This window comes from Plectropomus leopardus, chromosome 4, assembly GCF_026936395.1.
Source record: "Plectropomus leopardus strain MGB_pleo_1.0 chromosome 4, ASM2693639v1, whole genome shotgun sequence".
NCBI classification, from domain to species: Eukaryota; Metazoa; Chordata; class Actinopteri; order Perciformes; family Serranidae; genus Plectropomus; species Plectropomus leopardus.
The window spans coordinates 12,271,783-12,290,578 of record NC_142179.1 but is presented as its reverse complement, the minus strand read 5'-3'; the positions used below and the strand labels follow the sequence as shown (position 1 = coordinate 12,290,578).

At 37.9% G+C, this 18,796-nt stretch overlaps 2 protein-coding genes across 2 annotated transcripts; both read right to left on the bottom strand.

The window, feature by feature from the left end:
- Window positions 1-4,112: 4,112 nt before the first annotated feature.
- Window positions 4,113-11,900, bottom strand: LOC121944148 (uncharacterized). Its single transcript, XM_088076569.1, has 2 exons — window positions 11,767-11,900; window positions 4,113-9,580 (listed from the first exon to the last, which is right to left on the bottom strand). Exon 2 carries the CDS (start codon window positions 9,571-9,573, stop codon window positions 8,254-8,256), a length of 1,320 nt encoding a protein of 439 aa, XP_087932695.1. The 5' UTR covers window positions 9,574-9,580; window positions 11,767-11,900; the 3' UTR covers window positions 4,113-8,253.
- Window positions 11,901-12,631: 731 nt separating this feature from the next.
- LOC121944625 (uncharacterized) lies at window positions 12,632-17,395 on the bottom strand. Its single transcript, XM_042488480.2, has 2 exons — window positions 17,149-17,395; window positions 12,632-15,555 (listed from the first exon to the last, which is right to left on the bottom strand). The coding sequence occupies exon 2, from the start codon at window positions 15,546-15,548 to the stop codon at window positions 13,833-13,835; it is 1,716 nt and encodes a 571-aa protein (XP_042344414.2). The 5' UTR covers window positions 15,549-15,555; window positions 17,149-17,395; the 3' UTR covers window positions 12,632-13,832.
- Window positions 17,396-18,796: the final 1,401 nt, after the last annotated feature.

Genomic DNA, 18,796 nt, shown 5'->3' with positions numbered 1-18,796 from the left:
TATATATAAATAAATAAAGATATGTATGTTGAGTACTGAGTTTATTGACTGCACATTTTCTTTAAAAAGGGGTAGGACGTCACTTCTTCCTACTCCTTTTAAGATACGAAATAGTGATGTTGTTTACGTTTTTTTTCCCTGGGTATTCTTTATTTGTTTGTTTTCTTATATTTTTTAAAATCCTCAATTTTATTTATTTATTTATTTTTGGAAGTTTGAAATAAAATCAGGTGGTGTCAGACTGTGTCCGCACCTGCTTACAGTTAGTGAACAATACAAAAAAATTTACAACAAAGCCATAAAATTAATGATCAAGTCATTATGGGGGATGATTAGCATTATAGTACACTGGCCTAATTTTTTTTGTTTTAGAAAAAGGGTGAAATTGCCTTAAAGCTCCATGTGTAGGGTTTCCGGGGGGTGTATTGGCACTAGTATACAAATATAATATCATAAATATGTTCTCTTTAGTGTATATTCACCTGAGAATAAGAACTGTTGTGATTTTGTTACCTAACATGAGCAATTTATATCTTCATAGGGAGCGAGTCCGTGTTTATGGAGATCTCAGATGAGTGCTGTGGGGGAACATGCCCATAAATAACCATTAAATATGGCACACTGCCATATTTCTACACCATTTTTTTAAGTACAGAGTTAAAGGAACCAAAGAGCAAATAGAAAAATGGCTGAGAAAACACTGAATTTGTCCAATAAAAAAAATCCTCTTAAAAAGAAATAAAGTAAAAATTAAAAACCATAATACAGACAGAGAATCGTCAGCGTTTATCTATTATGCACAGAAAATACCTGACTCAAAATTCATGCAGATCTCTCGTTTTACCCAAACTTCCTGCAGTCATTGTGTTCATTTTTGGGTTAATTGTGCAGTGTTTCAGTTGTTCTGTTCTGTTATTGTTTTCCATGAAATATGTTACTTTGTCAGGACACGTCAGTAAATCAATAATAGAAAACAGGTTTCGGAGGAAAAATGTGGGGAAACTGCTCATCGTAAAATCTGTTTGACCATCCAACAGTGTTTTGGGGCAGTTTGTGTTTAATAAATCAAGCTTCACAAGCTTTACAATCTCAGACCTGAAACACAAGGAAGAGCTGGCACGGCCCTCAGGTACACAAAGTTCTTCCTGGAGATGTGGGTTTTTTTTTGTTTTTTCAGGAAACTGCTTTGTTCAGTGTTTTGGTTTTAATTCCAGACTCCGTTTGTTTTGGAGAGGAGGAGACTTCTGCAGATAATTTAGCTCAGGATAAAAACCTTGTGAAAAATGAACACTGAAGGAAGAGAAGTTTCTGCTGGTTACAACCTGCACTCCTCACTACTAGATGCCACTAAATCCCCCGAAATCTTACACACGTTTTTTTCATTAATCAGTGGTTTGAGGCACCGCCTGGCTGGCAGCTGAGTGACGAATCAAACACACCTGTGATGATGCAGCAGCTGCATTTTGGCTCTACAGGTGATTTCTGTGTTCACTGAGGAACTCTTACTTTCAGTGAGGACTGTGAGGAAATGTCTGTTTGTGACTGTTTATCTCTGATGTGACTGCAGAGCCTCGTTCTGCACTGGGACAGAGAGGCTGAGTGGACTGGTTACACTGGGACAGAGAGTGGACTGGTTACACTGGGACAGAGAGTGGACTGGTTACACTGGTGCAGAGAGTGGACTCACTACGTTTTTAGAATAAACGATTAGAGAAGTTTAACCTGGAGCCGACTGAGGAGGATTTCATGCCACAAGACAAATACTCAGGTGAGTACAAACACACCCACTGAACTGCAATGAGTCAACAAAGACTGTGTTACCCAAATCAAACACACACACACACAGAGTGTTTGTGACCAGTGTTTGTGTCTGTACAGGGGACACACACACACACACATACACACACTGCCTGCTCTCTCTGCTGTATGTGTGTTTCTGGCTGCAGTCAATATTGTTTACACATCTGTGCTGTTCGGCTTTGGTGATTTTTTAAAATTTTTATTCTTCTGCAGATTTGATAAGTAGTGCCAGATTAATTGATTTTTCATAACTTATTAACCCTTTTGAAACCTGAGTTTGATTTCCTTCAATAACATGGGAAAAAGGCAATGAGCTAACAAGGAAGAAATATCTCAAAAAGTAACAAAAAATATTAGAAAAATACAAGAAATATACTTAGAAAAAATAAAAATGTAATGTAATGTAATACTAATTCTGTAAAATATTTTTAAATATATAATTAAGATAATTCTAAATAGTTTTTCAGATAATTTTCTCTAAAAAATGTTTTTGTAATCTACTAATTTCTACCAGTTTGTCAAACACTTCTTGAAAAGTAGCATTTCCTATGTTTTTAAAAGGAAACAAGCCAACTGGCTCTGGGTTCAAAGGTTCAAAATACTTAAAAAGAAAAAAATATATAAAAAAAAAAAAATACTGAACACAGCACATGAAACGTTAGTTACATCTAGGTTTTAAAAGGGTTAATTATTGTTGCACCAGCCATGGTGTCCATTTGTTATTTATTGTCAGATCTTTTTGTTAAACTGTTTGAATTTGTCTTTTGTTCTGGTTATTTTTGGTTAAACTGAGATGGGTGGTTGTATAATGAATTAATTGCTGTATGCACCGGCTGCATAGTGTTTCTATAGAAACTGAATTTGTTGTTTGTTTGGACATTAGAGTTTGGTGGCGTGATGCTGCTGTTGTTTTCTTTTTGTCGTAAAAAGGTGATCTTTAATTTTTCAGCAGTATTGTAATAATCACACGTATATAGCCTGTCAATACATCATGCAGTTTACTCAAATGACATTTTAACTGGTTTATTTTTTTTCCAAATACATTTTCTATACAAGCAGTTTTATTCAAATAAAATGCACTGGTTGGTTTGGTATATTCTCGTACTTTACCATCCGGACTAGAAGACACAGCTGTAAACTATATGACCCTCTTGGAGCAGGCAACATGCAGCAGGAAAACTTGAGTCCAGTAATTAAATTTCCTTCAACACCTTCACTGTGTTATAAAATACAGGCTTTCAGTTCCATTAAGCCTGTTATTTAATCAACATATGGAAACCCTCGGGGGGGCTGCGGCGCTGCATGACTCAGCCTGTGGCAGACGTGTATCGCTTTCTCTGCTCTGTGAGATCACAGCTGATCAGATCACACCAGAGCTCATGTTTGCTTTTCTCTGTGCAGAACTGGTACCCAACCTGAGGGTCATGACCCCCAGTAGGGGTCACCAAAGCTTCACAGGGTGTCGCAAGACTTTCTCTATTTTAAGGGCTGTAAAAATTTATTGTAATTATGTAAAGTAGGCCTTTCATTCATTTATGTGAAGAAAGGGTATTAATTTGTTATTTTTAAAGATATATTCTGCAGGATTTTCCTCGAACAGTTTATAGTCTCATACAGAAGTAATCTCTCTCAGTTGTCATTATGATCCATTTGAAGCGTGTGGCGGTGTGTTGTTCTGCAGAGACTCCCCTGTATTTGCCCTCTGCCTATATTTTCTGTGTTCTGGACATTTCTGGGCGTTTTCGTCCACAGCGCTCAGTTGAGATCAGGGCTGTAGGAAATAAAAACATGCAGGTGCCAGACTGTCAGCAGCCAGCATCGAATTAGTAACTGACCAACATGCATTGTATTCCCTTTGAATTTAGAGTATTTAAGAGGTTTAGATTATTATTTAACATATAATCTGAACAAAATCTGACAGGATAAGGACATGGTGACGACCTGAACGCAAGCTATATTCACAGAGCCTTCCCTCTCTGATAAACAGCCTCTTAATGCATTTAAGTACAAAGTCAAAGAAACCAAAGAGCGAATAAAAAACAGACAACAGTCTGAGTTTCCAGTAACCCATTGTTTCTTAACTTAAAAATTCAGATGGAAGTCTCAGAATTTGTCAAATTCTTGTTATCTCAATATTATAATTTGCATTATCAGACGTTTAATTGTTTTAGTTCAATTCACCCTGTTTATTCAAATGTGTTATCTAATCTAAAGATCTCTACAATATAATGCTCATTTTCAGTCAAAATGTCATCAAAACTCCTTCCACACCCAATTCTAAAATAAATGAAATATCCACAAATGCACATCAGTGACGTTTATAAGTTTACTTGATGAAGCTCAGTATTAGACGCTCCAGCAGCACAGTACACGCGGTCCAACACAGGAAGAGGCATACATGTCTTTATAGCAGTACACGTGTATTTTCACATACATTCAAGGCCGGACACAAGATCACATGAGACACACATAACAACACATTACAGGTAAACAGTGGAGTTTATGATCAGATTGTTCTACAGTCAAACAAATAGAGTCGTATTGTAGTTTAGTGATTGTCACTGAAATGTGAAATGCTCTGTTTTAGTGCTCATGGTGGACTATAAGTACATTTACTCAAGTACAAATTTTCTAGTATTTCCATTTTATGCTGCTTTATACTTCTACTCCACTACATTTCATTGGCAAACATTGTAATTTTAACTCCACTACATTTATCTGACAGCTTTAATTACTTTCAGATTACAAATTTTCATACCCCTCCTCTCCAGTGAAAACCTTGTATCTCCATCATAAATAAAAATAAAACCCTGACTTTTTCTACATACTTGCATACTTTCCCTGAAGGATCTGAAAGCATTACTTTTACTTGTGGTGGAGTATTTTCACAGTGTGGAATTAGTATTTTTAAACTTCACCAACAAAATGACAACTTGTAAATCAATTATCACTGCATGTTACCGTGAATGTTGTTTTTTTCACTTGCCTCCATGGAAAAGTAGAAAAACTGCACTATTTGAAGTTAAGCTTTGAAGAGAGCATCATGTTCCACTTTCAGTTCACTTTTAAAAGTTTTTTAGTGAAAATGAATTAGTGGAGACATGCGAGAATAACAAGGTTTTCTTCATAAATTCAAGGTAACACGGCATGACTAACTGATATATACAAATGGTCATTTTGTGGGTGAACTGTTGGTTAAGTAATGGATCTAAATATTCTTCCACCACTGGCAGGAGGCTGTAAATAAATGGAGAGATTAAGAGCAAATAGGTGATTATGAATGAGCTTTATCCTTGAGTGACAGAGCTGACGTTAGAAAGGATTTTGATCCAACATGAAGCTTGCATTGTTTTCATTTAACCTGTGAATCACAGCTCACAACAGCTTAAACTGCAGTTGGTAACAAAGTGTCCTACATGCGCACATAATAACTGCGTCTACAAGTTATGACCAACTGAATTACAAGTTATGAATTGTGTTGGAAAATATGTTTTGTATAGAAATTTTTAAATTGAAGCTGTTTGCAAAAACTCCAGAGAGCACCTTTTTAAAGTAATCAACTTCTATGATTCAAAAAATCATATTACATAAACCTTAATGTACTGTTCTGTATGTATCTATATATACGGGCTTAGCAAACATACATTCGACTTTTAATACAAGATTACATTCAGCAGGATTTAGAGGTGAATTAGTACATCAGGAGGTGTTTACACTTTAAGTGCACTTCTGTAATCACAAGCTACCCCGAGACAGAAGAGGGAAGCAAAACACTGAAGAGAGAAAAAAAGGCGCGTGTATGTAAACTTAAAAAATAAAATAAAAATCTGAAAATATGCACACGCTGCACAAGGCAAGGATAGTATGAGTGGAAAAAGGTTAAAGCAACATACATACGTATTCAGGAAAAGTGCACTTTGTTTTACATTGATTCGAAAGTCGGTACTTTAACGAGTGCTATGATACCTGCATGCATACTATTGTTTGTTTGTTAAGAAAGTCTGTTAATCCAAAAGCAGTAAGGACTGACGGATATAGTTATCAGTCTTTTTGGTTTGAGATTCTTTATTTCAACAGACCTTATATGATAGAAGTCCATTTGTTTTAAGCTACGAAGAAATAAGTATATATGATCCATTAAAAATACTCATCATGCTCATAGTGTAAAATGTTTGAGTCTGAAGCACAGACTATGTCAGAGGAGGCTAATGCAATATTAGACAAGTTAAAGTCCAGTATTAATTTAAGTTTAAGGTCACTATTTCCCAACTCTTATCCTTGAATGAAATAGTCCTCCAAAATCAATGTCCCTGAAGGTAATCATATTACACTTAAAAAAGCAAATATCTGTTACTGCAAATCTGGAACACAAGATGCTGTTAATCGCAACGCGTTTCCAGCAACATAAAGAGACCCAGCTTCCTTAAAGATTTTGTTTTTGTCTGAGATTCCCTTGAAAGCATTCACTGGGTTTTCGATTGCTTGTGTTCAGAGATGGTTCTGCAGTCAAACAATAAAAAAGTTTTTGTATCTCTGAGGGCTACAGACCATGTTCACTCAAATTTAAATGGAAGTTAATGGGCCACATCCTTTATTAGAGTACCATTAATGGACTATTTTTCTTTCAGAAGAGGAAACCGGAAGTGCACTTTGTGGGATTCACAGGCCCTCTAGTCTAACTGTTTCCCCTCTTATCCTTAATTACATTTTTCAAAAATACAACACAGTATGTGTACCAGCTGTGTGGTGCCAGTCGAGCACACAATAAAAAGAGACAGCAGGTTTCTCCTTCCCTACTCATTCTCCCTCTTCTCCCTTAACTTCTTAAGCTCTGCTGGACCAGTCACTGGCCCCTGGCCCCCAAACTTTCCAAAGCTGGAAAATTTTGAATTTCCACCAAAAAGTTGGTGAAATGTTCATAAAATCTAAGATTATTGTGAAAATCAATGGTTTCAGAGATTAAAACTACCAAAACATTTAAGAATTTTACTGATTTTTAGAACAAACCAACTTGTTAACATTTTTGTGGAACTAAAGTAAAACCAAACCAATGTAAAATATCAGCCACTTCAAGGGACTATCCACCTACCTACCTACCTACCTATCTATGTATCTATCTATATATATATATATAAGTTGCTTATATCATGTGTAAAATAAGCCTACTTGTATGTGAATTGTTGATACAAGCGTCACGTTATTTAATGGATTAATGTAAAAATGTCCTGACAGCAGCAGGTGTGTCTCGATGTGTCTGTATCTCCTTAATCTAACGATGGCACACTCAGCCAAATCCTAAGAAATATAAGTTTACAGCAAACTGAAAAATCTTAATATAATGTCTCATTTTATCCTATTAATAAGCTGCACAGTTGAGCTCTTGTTTTTTACTAAAGGGCAACTATGCTCATGGGCCGATTGAACAATTTATCCATTCTTTAATTTGAAAAGCAGCTGGCTCTGTGATGTATTGGTATGTAGCCTGTCACTGATTCCAGTAGCTCAATAATGATCTACAGAGACAGTCCCGTCTTTCCTTTGTGCACAGCGAGAGTAATAAACTTAGAGACCGGACTGAAAATATTGCTGTTTTCTTTTTCTTTTTTTTAAGGGTTAATTTTAGTTTTAATACAGCTTAAAGCTGATTTTTTTTTTGTTAGATAAAGATATCGTGAATTTTGAAAATTATTTCATCCATATCTTTTCAATAAATTTGGACTTTTACAGGTTTGGCTCACACCAAAACTGTTCAGGTTTGATGTTAGACACCTTTGCATCATTCATAAACGGGGCGCGTGGGCACTAGTTAATTTTAAGTCATTATTAATTACTTGTTTGGCCTACCTGTGGAGTTTGCGGATACGCACCTAAATTTGTCTGTGAAAAAATATTTTATTCTGCTTATATCTTATTTGTAGCAACACTGAACTGACTAGACATGTTTGTGTTTATATGTGCAGTATTAATTCAGTGTAGGAATCCCTCCATAGAAGTGCCTGGGTCCTTACCGTATCACTGTGCTTAAATGACACCTGAAAATAAAGAGTAAAAACTGCTTCAGGTTGATCTGCATATCACTTGAACTTAGGCCCGCCTAAATTAATATTTCTGGCTATGCTACTGCTCAGAACACTGCATTTGGCTTCCAAATATTATCAGTGGTGTTGCAGGATTTGGGAAGGGGTCTATCTTTAACTTTGGTGTGGTAAAAACCCAATGCCCCACCCATAGATGGCGCCTTTGTGTATATTATTCACCAGCATTTTGGTGGAAATTCACAATTTCTCATGTTGCTTGAAATAGCTTTGGGAAGTTTGGGATCTCCAATTGAATTTAAAATTAGTTTCAATTAATTTGAGTAACATGAAGCTCAAACACAGGAGCCAGTGACTGGTGCAGCAGAGTTATAGAGGTTTAACACTTTCTCCCTGACTTTCAATGATAGTTAAGGCCTCAGTGCAGCAGCATTAGCATGTTGCTATTCAGTAGCATCAGTATAGTACCAGTGAGCACGGCTAAAAGCCCTTGTGAACCCATCTCCAGTCCCCGCACCCCACTGTCCACCCTCTTCAAGTAGTCTGAAGAGAAGGCCATGTACCGCTCTACACATATCCTGGCCTTCATCTGCTCAATCAGTGCCGGGTAGCCGATCTCCACGATGTTGACCGTATCATCGTCTTCCGCACTGCTGTCAGCCCGTAAAGCTGCAGGCCCAGCAGTGGCTACAGGTGGATTTAGACTGCGGGGAGCTGAAGGTGCAGAGGTTGAGGAGTTATCTGCGGCAGTGCTGTTGTTCTCTGTTGTGTCACTACTTGTGTTGGTGTCTGGAGCTGAGACGACCACAGTTGTTGTACGTGTGGCAGGTGCTGCAGGTTTGGCAGGTGCTTTGTTTTTTGGCTTAGGCAGAAGGTCTGTTCTGTTCATGCAGGAGTCTATGTAGTTATCATAGGTTTGAGGGACTGCGATGTACGTATAGTCTCTGCTGTAGTCATTAGTATCGGTGGATTTGGTACCATATCTCTTGTACATGTAGTGGTTGTAGTGATGCTCCTCTTGGGGGTTGCGGAAGTGGAAGGGAGGACGTGGGAATCTACCTAGTCCGTAGCCCACAGCCATCCCGCCCACAGCCCCTCCAGCTGCTGCCATTACTGCGCTGCGTCCAAACCCTCTGGATTTATCAGAGGGATACATGCCCATACCTTGAACTGATCGGGAAAATGGAGAGCCGCCGTAACCATGGCCCCCATATCCAAAGCTGCCACCATAGCGAGGGCTCAGGACTTTGTTGTTTGGGTTGTGGTTGATGTATCCACCAGGAAAACCACCATAACTACCCTGACCGCCGAAATCACCATGACCACCATAACCTCCTCCGTATGGTGAGCCCGGTGCTGGATACTGGTAACGGTTGCCTCCACCTGGCTGCTGGGGGTAACCTCCTGGATAGCCAGATCTGCCTGGTTGCTGAGGGTATCCTCCGTGATTAGGGTAACCCCCTTGGTTTGGGTAGCCTCCTTGATTCGGGTGCCGCCCTGGTCTGTCTGGTTGCGGTTGGTGGCCTCTCTGATCAGGGTATCCCCCCTGAGAGCTGGAGCCCTGATTATTTCTGCTGACTGAATTCCAGCTGGTGCTGCCTCGGCTGGACGTGGAGGTTTTCTTTGAGCCGCCTGAGCTTCTCCCAAAGCCGCCGCCTCCTCCTTTCTTAGCCAATGAAAAATGAGTATGACACAAAAGAAGTGCCAGACACAGCACTGCTAATGAATTTAATTTCATCTTCGCCCTGTCGTGAGGGTTGAGGAGAGAAAAGGAACATTAAGGTGCTGAGGAAAAAGTGAAATAATAATATTATAGCATGTCATCCAAAATAGCATAAAAAAGTCATACTATAGCATGTCGTCCAAAATATCAGTACTTTAGTTTTATAATTTTATCCTAAAATAGTCTTGTTTCATTTATTGCCAGCTGTCCTTCTCTTTGGAAGCAGTAAAATCCTTGAGTTGCACTTATTGCAACTTTGACGTACACGAGAACATGAACCTAACACTAGTTTCATTGACCTGAGCGTACTGGGAACATTGGAGCAACCTCTTTCAACTCAAACAGCAGAAGCAAAATACCATTTAATCTCTTAATTTTAGTGACAGTCTCTCAACATCTTAGGTTTCCAGTTTGGCTTGAAATAGCACAGTGCACTGCCGTCCTAATTTTACTGCAGGTGACTCAACAGTGGTGCTCATTTTCAGTCATTTGTGACACTGTTGCAAAGCATCCACACTTAATATTTCTTTCAGTCGCTAAAATAACAGAGATGTTTTCTTATTAGTATGGATAAGTGACCCTTGTTGGTGGGAAAACAGTATTTTTTTTTTTACGCATCTGTATACTTAACTATAACAATTTGTGGTTTTATGATAAAGGCTAACATAACATTATATAAATCTGTCTACCTTCTAGATGTTTTGCCATACTGTTTATGGAAATAACTTTAATATATGTATTAGGCTATTGTAGGGAAATGTTACAAATCAATAAGAATCACTTATGTATAACCATATTAGATGTTTATATGATTTTAACATCAGTGTCAAGATATTTCGAATCTAAAATGATTCTTTCTATTATCAACTGATATTGTGATGAGAAAAATATTTAAATTACATAACATAGTAACACTTTATTTGGTTAATCCACCTACAAAGAGTTTATTTGTAACATTTCAACAGCTTATTAGTCGATATTCAAAAATGTAATTGTTTCGCTTTGTCTTTAGATGTAGAACAGATTATCTATAGAGTTCACGTGAACGTTCATGAGCATACGCATACTCCCAGAATAGTTTAGTTTGATCATTAAAGGAGCAGTGCATAGGATTTAGTGGATTTGAAGGTGAGCATTGCAGACTGCAGCATGAAACTTGTCCCAGGTGTCAAGTGTGAACCGCTGGTTAGAGTTCCCTCAGTGTTTAGTTCTTTGGAGGTTTTTACTGGGAGCTGAATTATCTGCACAGATCTCCCTCGCTCTAAAAACTAAATGGACAGGTGATTTAAAATGGCAAAAACACTAAATAAAGCAGTTTTGCATATAAATCAGAGTTTTTTGGCTCATCATCAAGGGGATGCTAACTATCCTTGAATGATGTGACCAGTTAAGAACATGGTGTAACTGGTGTCAGTCCACCAGAGGCCTGATCCAAACACCAATACTGAGTTTATATTGGCTCTTATTGTCTGTTTGCTGTTATCCAGTGGGAGCAAGCTGTTGTTAAACGTTTGATGTAGCCTCTGATCTTAGTGAGTTGTTTACAGTGTTGTAAACATTCACTGTGATAAAAGACAAGAAAAACTGGATGAGTGGTTTCTGTCTCTCCTCACTGCTGTTTTATGTTGATCTCTCACATTACATCAACAATGGGATACAGAAGTCATAAACCCGAGACAAAGTCGGCATTTTCTTTGGCAAATGCAATGATTAATCGATCTGCTTTCTAATTAAAGTTTATTCGTTCAAAAAAAATCGATTTCTCATAAATGAAAAGGATGACTTTTCTCTCTCTGAAGCCAAACTCGGTACATCAGGAGAAAACAGGTGTGGCAGCGGCAGGACACAATAACAACATGTCCAGGTTTTAGGATGGACATGATGCTTGTTAATACAACAACAAATCATGTGCTCCGGAGAATGTCACAAGAAAGCTCAAAACAAAGCAGACAGATTTATGAATACAGACTGTAGACAGACATTATTACTGCCCTTGTTTTGACAGTGGTTTAATATGACCACTGCCCTTTATTCATTAAAAGATGGCGCCAGCAGCCTAAATGTGAACTTTAACTAAGCTGAACACTGTAAATAAAGCGTCGAAATACGTTTTTATTCAGAAATGGTCGCGTGAAACATAGTTTTATTTCCTAAACCAGTATTAAAATACAGAGGGTGCGGTTACCTTAAATAAAGGACTGGTCTTACCTTGAGTGATGACTGTTTGGATGCTGTTTTACGTGCTATTTCCCTCCAGTGTCGCGGGTCGATTTTGCGCGTGAGTTGGGATCTTTATGTTGTGCAATGGATAATATCAAATGACGTAGTGTGGCACGAGGGATGTGGGTCGCATAGAAACAGAGAGGGGGCGGGGTCTGAATTGACTTATCTCCGAGCATCCTTAACCCTCTGATGATGTCAACTTCACGGAAAATCACCACACCTAAATGAACAGTGTGCGGATTCACGTGTAGGTGAAATGAATGCATGGTTTCAGAGGTGGAAATCAAATCAATAAAAGTACAGTTAATTAAGTACTGTATTCAGTTATAATTATGAAATACTTAACTTGACCATTTAATCCGTTTATTCTATACATTTCAGGACATAGTTTTCATTATTTTGAAAACAAAACGTGCAGATAGGTCACTCAAAACATGCGATCTTTTAGAATAGTATACAATATTATAGAATCCTATATACAGACAATATAGGATTCTGATTAAATATTAAACAGCTAGCCATTTGCATATTAATGAACAGTATGCTGATCAGCCAATATCTGAAAGGGTACATTCTGTACTATGTGTACTTGAAGTAATTTTGGTATTGTGGCATGGCCACTTTTATTTAAAAAAAGAACTGAATACTTTACAACTAAAAGACATTAATAGTATGGTATGTATGCAGTCAATAAATTATACATTTAGTCATATTATCTGCCTAAGTTTTAAGTACAAGATGGGTAGTTTGAGTACTTCAGCTTTGTTGACACATTTGAAAATTATATTTTAGGTCACATGTTGGCTACTATCTGTAGTCATACCAGATGAGTTAGTTCCAGTTTTATAAAAAAAAAAAAAAAAAGTAATAATAATTAGAAACTAATTGGAATAGCCCCAAAAACTTAGTTCTTCAAGGGGAAAGTATTTTAAACTTTACTGAAAGTTAGATGGATTTTCAAATTTTCTCTCTTTTTTTTTTTTTTGTATTTATTTAATTTTATTCGTAACCTAGATTACAAAAACTCCAATTCTTGCATTATGGCCTGTTAAATAAATCAGATTGCAGTAAACCTTAGGGGAGAGAGAGAGAGAGAGAGAGGAAAAAAGGGTTACAGTTCATCATAGCTTACAAGCCTCTGAGTACATAAAAAGCCAGTTACATACATTTTTTAATGTAATTTGTGAAAGGAGATTCACAAACTTAATGTAGAGTGTATGCATTTTAGTCATTTGCTGTTCAGCTCAAATGCTCTCATTTGCTTGAGCCATTGGTGGTATTGTTTTAGTCATAAAAGCAGTGAGTTCAAAGCATTTTAATGTAGGTAACTGAGCTCTGAAAGGCTGTGGCTGCTTTTAAGAGACAGAACAGAAAACGCAGTGCAGTTAAGTCTGAAATACAGCTGACGCCACCTGCTGGTCATTCAAAGTACACTAAAAAAACAACATTAAAAACTTTCTGTGATGAATTATTCTGTGACCCCCATAACCATCTGTTTCTATCAAATAAAAAGCTGACATGACAGTAGGAAAACTTAATTCAGTTCATATATCAGACCAAAGAAGCCACTAATAATGTTACATATACTCATAGTAGTTTTTGTAATATGCTATTTTCATATAATTGTTTTTACTACCCTAATGCTTACAATGTGAAACCCCTCTATTGTCTAAAGCACCAATAATATAAATATTCTAATATTCATTACATTTTTTTCATTAAATATAATATTCAGCTCGCCTCCAACATCAGCACCCTTTGTGATAACGCCATTGTATTCACAGAGCTATCATTGCAGAGCTGTTTATTTACACAGATCATCACCATGGCAGAGCCTGTAACAGCTCCAGGGTGCAAACTAATCCCCTCAGTCACTTGTGTTAGACACTACACAGTTGGCTTGAATAAATAAAACAAGAATGAGTCTACAGCTACAAAACCCAAAACCTCATCAAGATATGTTTCAAGATATGTAGTTGATATATTTAACACATTGTTTGTTGTACACTTTTTTCTTTTTTTGTCCCTCATTTTAAATTTTAAAGAAGGCCTCAGCACAGCAGTATTAACATGTTGCTGTTGAGTAGCATCACTGTAGTGCTGGTGATCACAGCTAAAAGCCCTTGCAAGCCCATCTGCAGTCCCTGCACCCCAGCGATGATGCTTGGCTCCGTCTTTTTCTTTAAGTATTTTTCAGAGTAGACCATGTACCGCTCTACACATATCCTGGCCTTCATCTGCTCAATCAGTGCGGGGTAGCCGATCTCCACAATGCTGACTGTATCATCATCATCATCATCATCAGTAGCAGCTTTTAGGAGAGCGAGGGAAGCTGGAGGCTCTGGATTGGCTTCAGACTCATTTAGAGGGTGTGAAGATGAAGGTGCAGTAGTTGGGTTTTCTGCTGCAGTGTTGTTGCTCTTTGTTGTGTTTCTGCCAATGCCAGAGTCTGGGGCAGCAGTAGTTGTGTTGGTTACAGAAGTAGTTATGTTGGTTACAAAAGTAGTTGCATTACTTACAGAAGTAGGTGCGTTAGTTACAGAAGTAGTTGTGGTAGTTGTACTTGTAGTTGTAGTAGCTGCAGCTGGTTTGCTTTTTCGATTCTCTGAAGGCAGAAGGTCTGTTCTCTTCATGCAGGAGTCCATGTAGCTATCATAAGTCTCAGGAGGTTTGCTGTACGTATAGTCTCTGCTGTAGTCATTGGTATCAGTAGACTTGGTACCATATCTTTTGTACATGTAGTGGTTGTAGTAATACTCCTCTTGGGGGTTGTGGAAGTGGAAGGGAGGGCGGGGGAATCTTCCTAGTCCATAACCCAGGGCCATCCCCGCCACAGCCCCTCCAGCTGCTGCCATTACAGCGCTACGTCCAAATCCTCTGGATTTATCAGAGGGATATATGCCCATTGCCTGTACTGAGTGTGAAAAGGGAGAGCCGCCCCCAGCACCATGGCCCCCATATCCAAAGCTGCCACCATAGTGAGGACTCAGGATTTTGTTGTTTGGGTTGTAGTTCATGTATCCACCTGGATAACTTCCATAACCACCATATCCGCCATGACCACCGTAACTGCCATAACCTCCTCCATATGGGTAGCCCTGTGCTGGGTAACTGCCAGCGGGATAGCCCCCAACTGGGTATCCTGGCTGCTGGGGGTAGCCTCCTTGGTTAGGGTAACCACCCGGTCTGCCTGGTTGCTGAGGGTAGCCTCCTTGGTTAGGGTAGCCACCTTGATAAGGGTAACCCCCTGGTCTGCCTGGTTGCTGAGGGTGGCCTCCTGGGTTAGGGTAACCTCCTTGGTAAGGGTAACCTCCTTGGTTAGGGTAACCACCCTGATTCGGGTATCCTCCTTGATTAGGATAACCGCCTTGGTTAGGGTAACCCCCTTGGTTAGGGTAACTCCCTGGTCGGTTTGGTTGCTGAGGGTAGCCTCCTTGGTTAGGGTGGCCCCCTGGGTTAGGGTAACCCCTTTGATTTGGGTATCCTCCTTGATTAGGGTAACCCCCTTGGTTAGGGTAACCCCCTTGGTTAGGGTAACTTCCTGGTCGGCTTGGCTGCTGTGGGTAGCCTCCTTGGTTGACTTGTTCAGTTTGTTTAGGTTGTTTAAGGACTCCACTCTTAGACTTTGTGTCCACTTTGTCTTTTTTGGGGGTCGTCTTAAAGATATTTAATTTCCCACCGAACCCTCCTTTTTTCTTGGCCCACGAAAAACGAACATCAACCAAAAGAAGGGACAGACACAACAGAGCTATTACAGCCGGCTTCATCTTTGCACTGCAGAGAAATCAGGGAAAAAAATATAAAGAGAACAAAAGGGTAGAGATATGAAAAGGCATGGATTTTATTATTTTGCCATTCAAAACACACAGCAAACATTTTACCCAAAACTGAGAGCCATACCATCAGAGCCATAACAACAAAAATGGCCAAGAGTATTGGTATACTGGGCAAAATTCATCGCTTGATAAACACTGAGGTAGCCAGTATGTTATATCATTCAACATTTTTTCCATACATTTATTAATTATTACAATTAGATATATTACAATTATTAGATAATTATTTGTAAGACAGCTTGAGCAAGTACTTATTGGACTGAACATGAAACTATTTACTGTCTACAGAAACAAGCTCTCAGAATAATAACTTGTGTTTATCAAAGACGTTCGGGCCTGTGTTTCTTAAACTCATTGTCCTCAATGTTTATCAAGTGAATCCCTTCCAGATCACTTTATTTTTCTATAGTTTTTAAAAAAGAACCCTTCTCCTCTCTTTCCATGACATGTTTGTTTTTCATTACCAATTTCATACGTATCCCACACGTAGCTCTGGTCAGTTTAGAGCCCCTCATTCCCGAACTTCCCAATCCCAGTTTAGTACAATCTACTGAGGGTCCAAAATCTGGAATTTGCCGGCCACAATTTTTTATAACTCATCTTTACAACAGCTCAAAAAGGCCTTAAATCATTTTTTAGATCCAGTCAATACTTTCCATATGGTTTGCCAATATAAATTGGGTTTTGTCTGTCTTCTCTCACCCCCATACCTGCAGGTTTTTATAAACAATGTTTGTTCTCCTTTTGTGTAATTATTTGTTTGTTTGTTTTTTCTCTTTTAGCTCTGCTGTATATAATCTTTAAATCACATCCAATGAGAATATGTTCTTAGATTAATATCAGCAGTGGTTGTGCATACTCCTTGAATCAATTAATATGTACTAATGTGAGCCTGACTGATTTACTGTGCTTGTGAAACAGTGTATATGGGAAGATTTACTCTCATAGTGGTGTTATTGTCTGTTATTTTATTAAAAATAAAATACCATAACATATAGCAGCTTTAAAGTGGAAAGGAGATACAGTTACCACTGGTTTTCTTGCACTGGAAACGTTTGAGCAATGACACATTAGCCTGAATCATGTTCACTACAATACATTATGTTCCCATACCAGCCTGCATAAACAGCTTTGGTGTGTTTTTGCAGCATGCAGCCTTGTCCACCTGTTCTGTGCCATTAGTTCAGCATGAAGCTGTGGGTCCAACATAGCTGCCAGGCTCAAAATAGCGCAGACCCTCAGACTGTTATCTCACTGTCGGTGGCCAAATGTTGTTCTTATGTTTGTTTCTACACAAGTTCACACTAAACGTTAGGCTAAATTATACTTTGCTTTTTTATTATTGGAGAAAGACCAGCAAATATTCGTTACAAGAAAGGCACATTGATAAAACCACGATGACGCGTTGTGAAACTTTCCAGAAAACATCCGCTATGGAAAAGTTTGTGTAACGTCAATCAAAAGTTAAAACTGTTAAAGTCTAACTGTCTATGTTAAAACTGAATATTCATAAATGAAGCCTACTACTGACCTTGTTCACTACACCGTCGTTTCTTTCTGTAGATCCAGCTCCTGCTTCTCAAACTTTCTGTATCAGCCTCCTCCCGTCCTCCATGTGCGGCTAAAATATTTTTAAACCCCCCGCCCACCAAAACTAACATTCACATTAACCAATAATATGACTGGAATAATTTAATATGTATCTAAAATAGCTGATCGCCTGTGTTAGACAAATGATTAAGGTGAAAGATGGCGTTTCCTTTCAGCTGAGTGCAACGTTAAAGTGTGAACAGAGGAGACTGTAGGTTAAAGTGCATTTGATCAAATGGGCTTTTAATTTTAACTGAAATAATTTGCTTTAGCAATAGTTTACCTCGAGTTATTTAGTTTTGTTTCTCTTGTAATGTATTTCCAAGTTGGATAAGGAGTTTTAGGGGTAAGATCATTATAAGATTGACAGTTATTTTGACCAACTTTTCATATTTCAGAGAACTTGAACGCAACACGGGTGATGGTGGGAATTAAAGGGTCATTTCACTCAAACATAATTTTCTTACTTATTAACTCCAGTGGTGACAGTTAGGATTAATTTGGCCAGATTTTGACATTTCTGCTTCCAATATATTGGAGGTTAATATATGTTTGTTTTATTATTTTACTGGGCCAGCAGCATAAAAATAACTGTAAATGAGTTAGTGATGTATATTGTGTGGAGTTTCTGTTTGCTGACCCTGGCCATGTGTTAAAAAGGCACCCCAAAGTTAAAAAATATACCCTCCAACACAGACAGTCATGACATTTTTATTATTTTATCTGAGGGCATCGGTTTAATTTTAAACATTGAAGGGGTTTGGGGGTCCTCCACCTGAAAATTTAGAGCACAGCAATACTTAATATCTTAGGCAGTAATGTGTACCTTTTCTGCATCAGTTTATGGTGTAAACCTCTAATTTGGACAAAAGACAAGTTCTCGACTACTTTCATGTTTTCAATAAATAAGATTTTTTTTCCCCTATTACATTTATTTGGCAGCTTAAGTTACAGGTTTCTTTGCTGATTTAGATTATTAACATAAATTAACTAATAAACTAAATTTATTATTTTAACAGTTAAGCTGCCCACCAGTAGGCTGTAGGATTTAAAACAGCCCTACTTTAAATTGCAACAAGTGATGCACACATTAATGCATCGTTTATCATAATCCAGTAATATACTGGCCTATGTATGATTCAGAAATGGGCCCCTCTGCATTAGTAGCTACTTTTGATTTTGGTACTTAAAGTATATTCAAATACTTTAACTTTGTACTTTTCAGTTTTATTATCTATTTATTTATTTATTTATTTTAGAGTATTCTCCTCTCACTGTGATATTGCTACTTTTACTTGAGGAAAACACATGAATACTTCCTCCACCAAAGGAAATAGATATGCACTAATAAAAAAAAAGAAAAGAGGGAAAAGCAGAGAATGAAAATGATAAATACAATACATTTAGAAATATATATTTTTGAATTCTTGAGACATTTACCGCACTGAAAAAATGTTTGGGATAATCCAAAGACAGGTAAATTGTACATAAAGCTAAACAGAACAAATAAATAAAAAACAAAGCGATCTGCATGGCTAGATGCCACTGAGGGTGTTATTGTGTTGGTGTGATTTGGGTTGATTAACCTT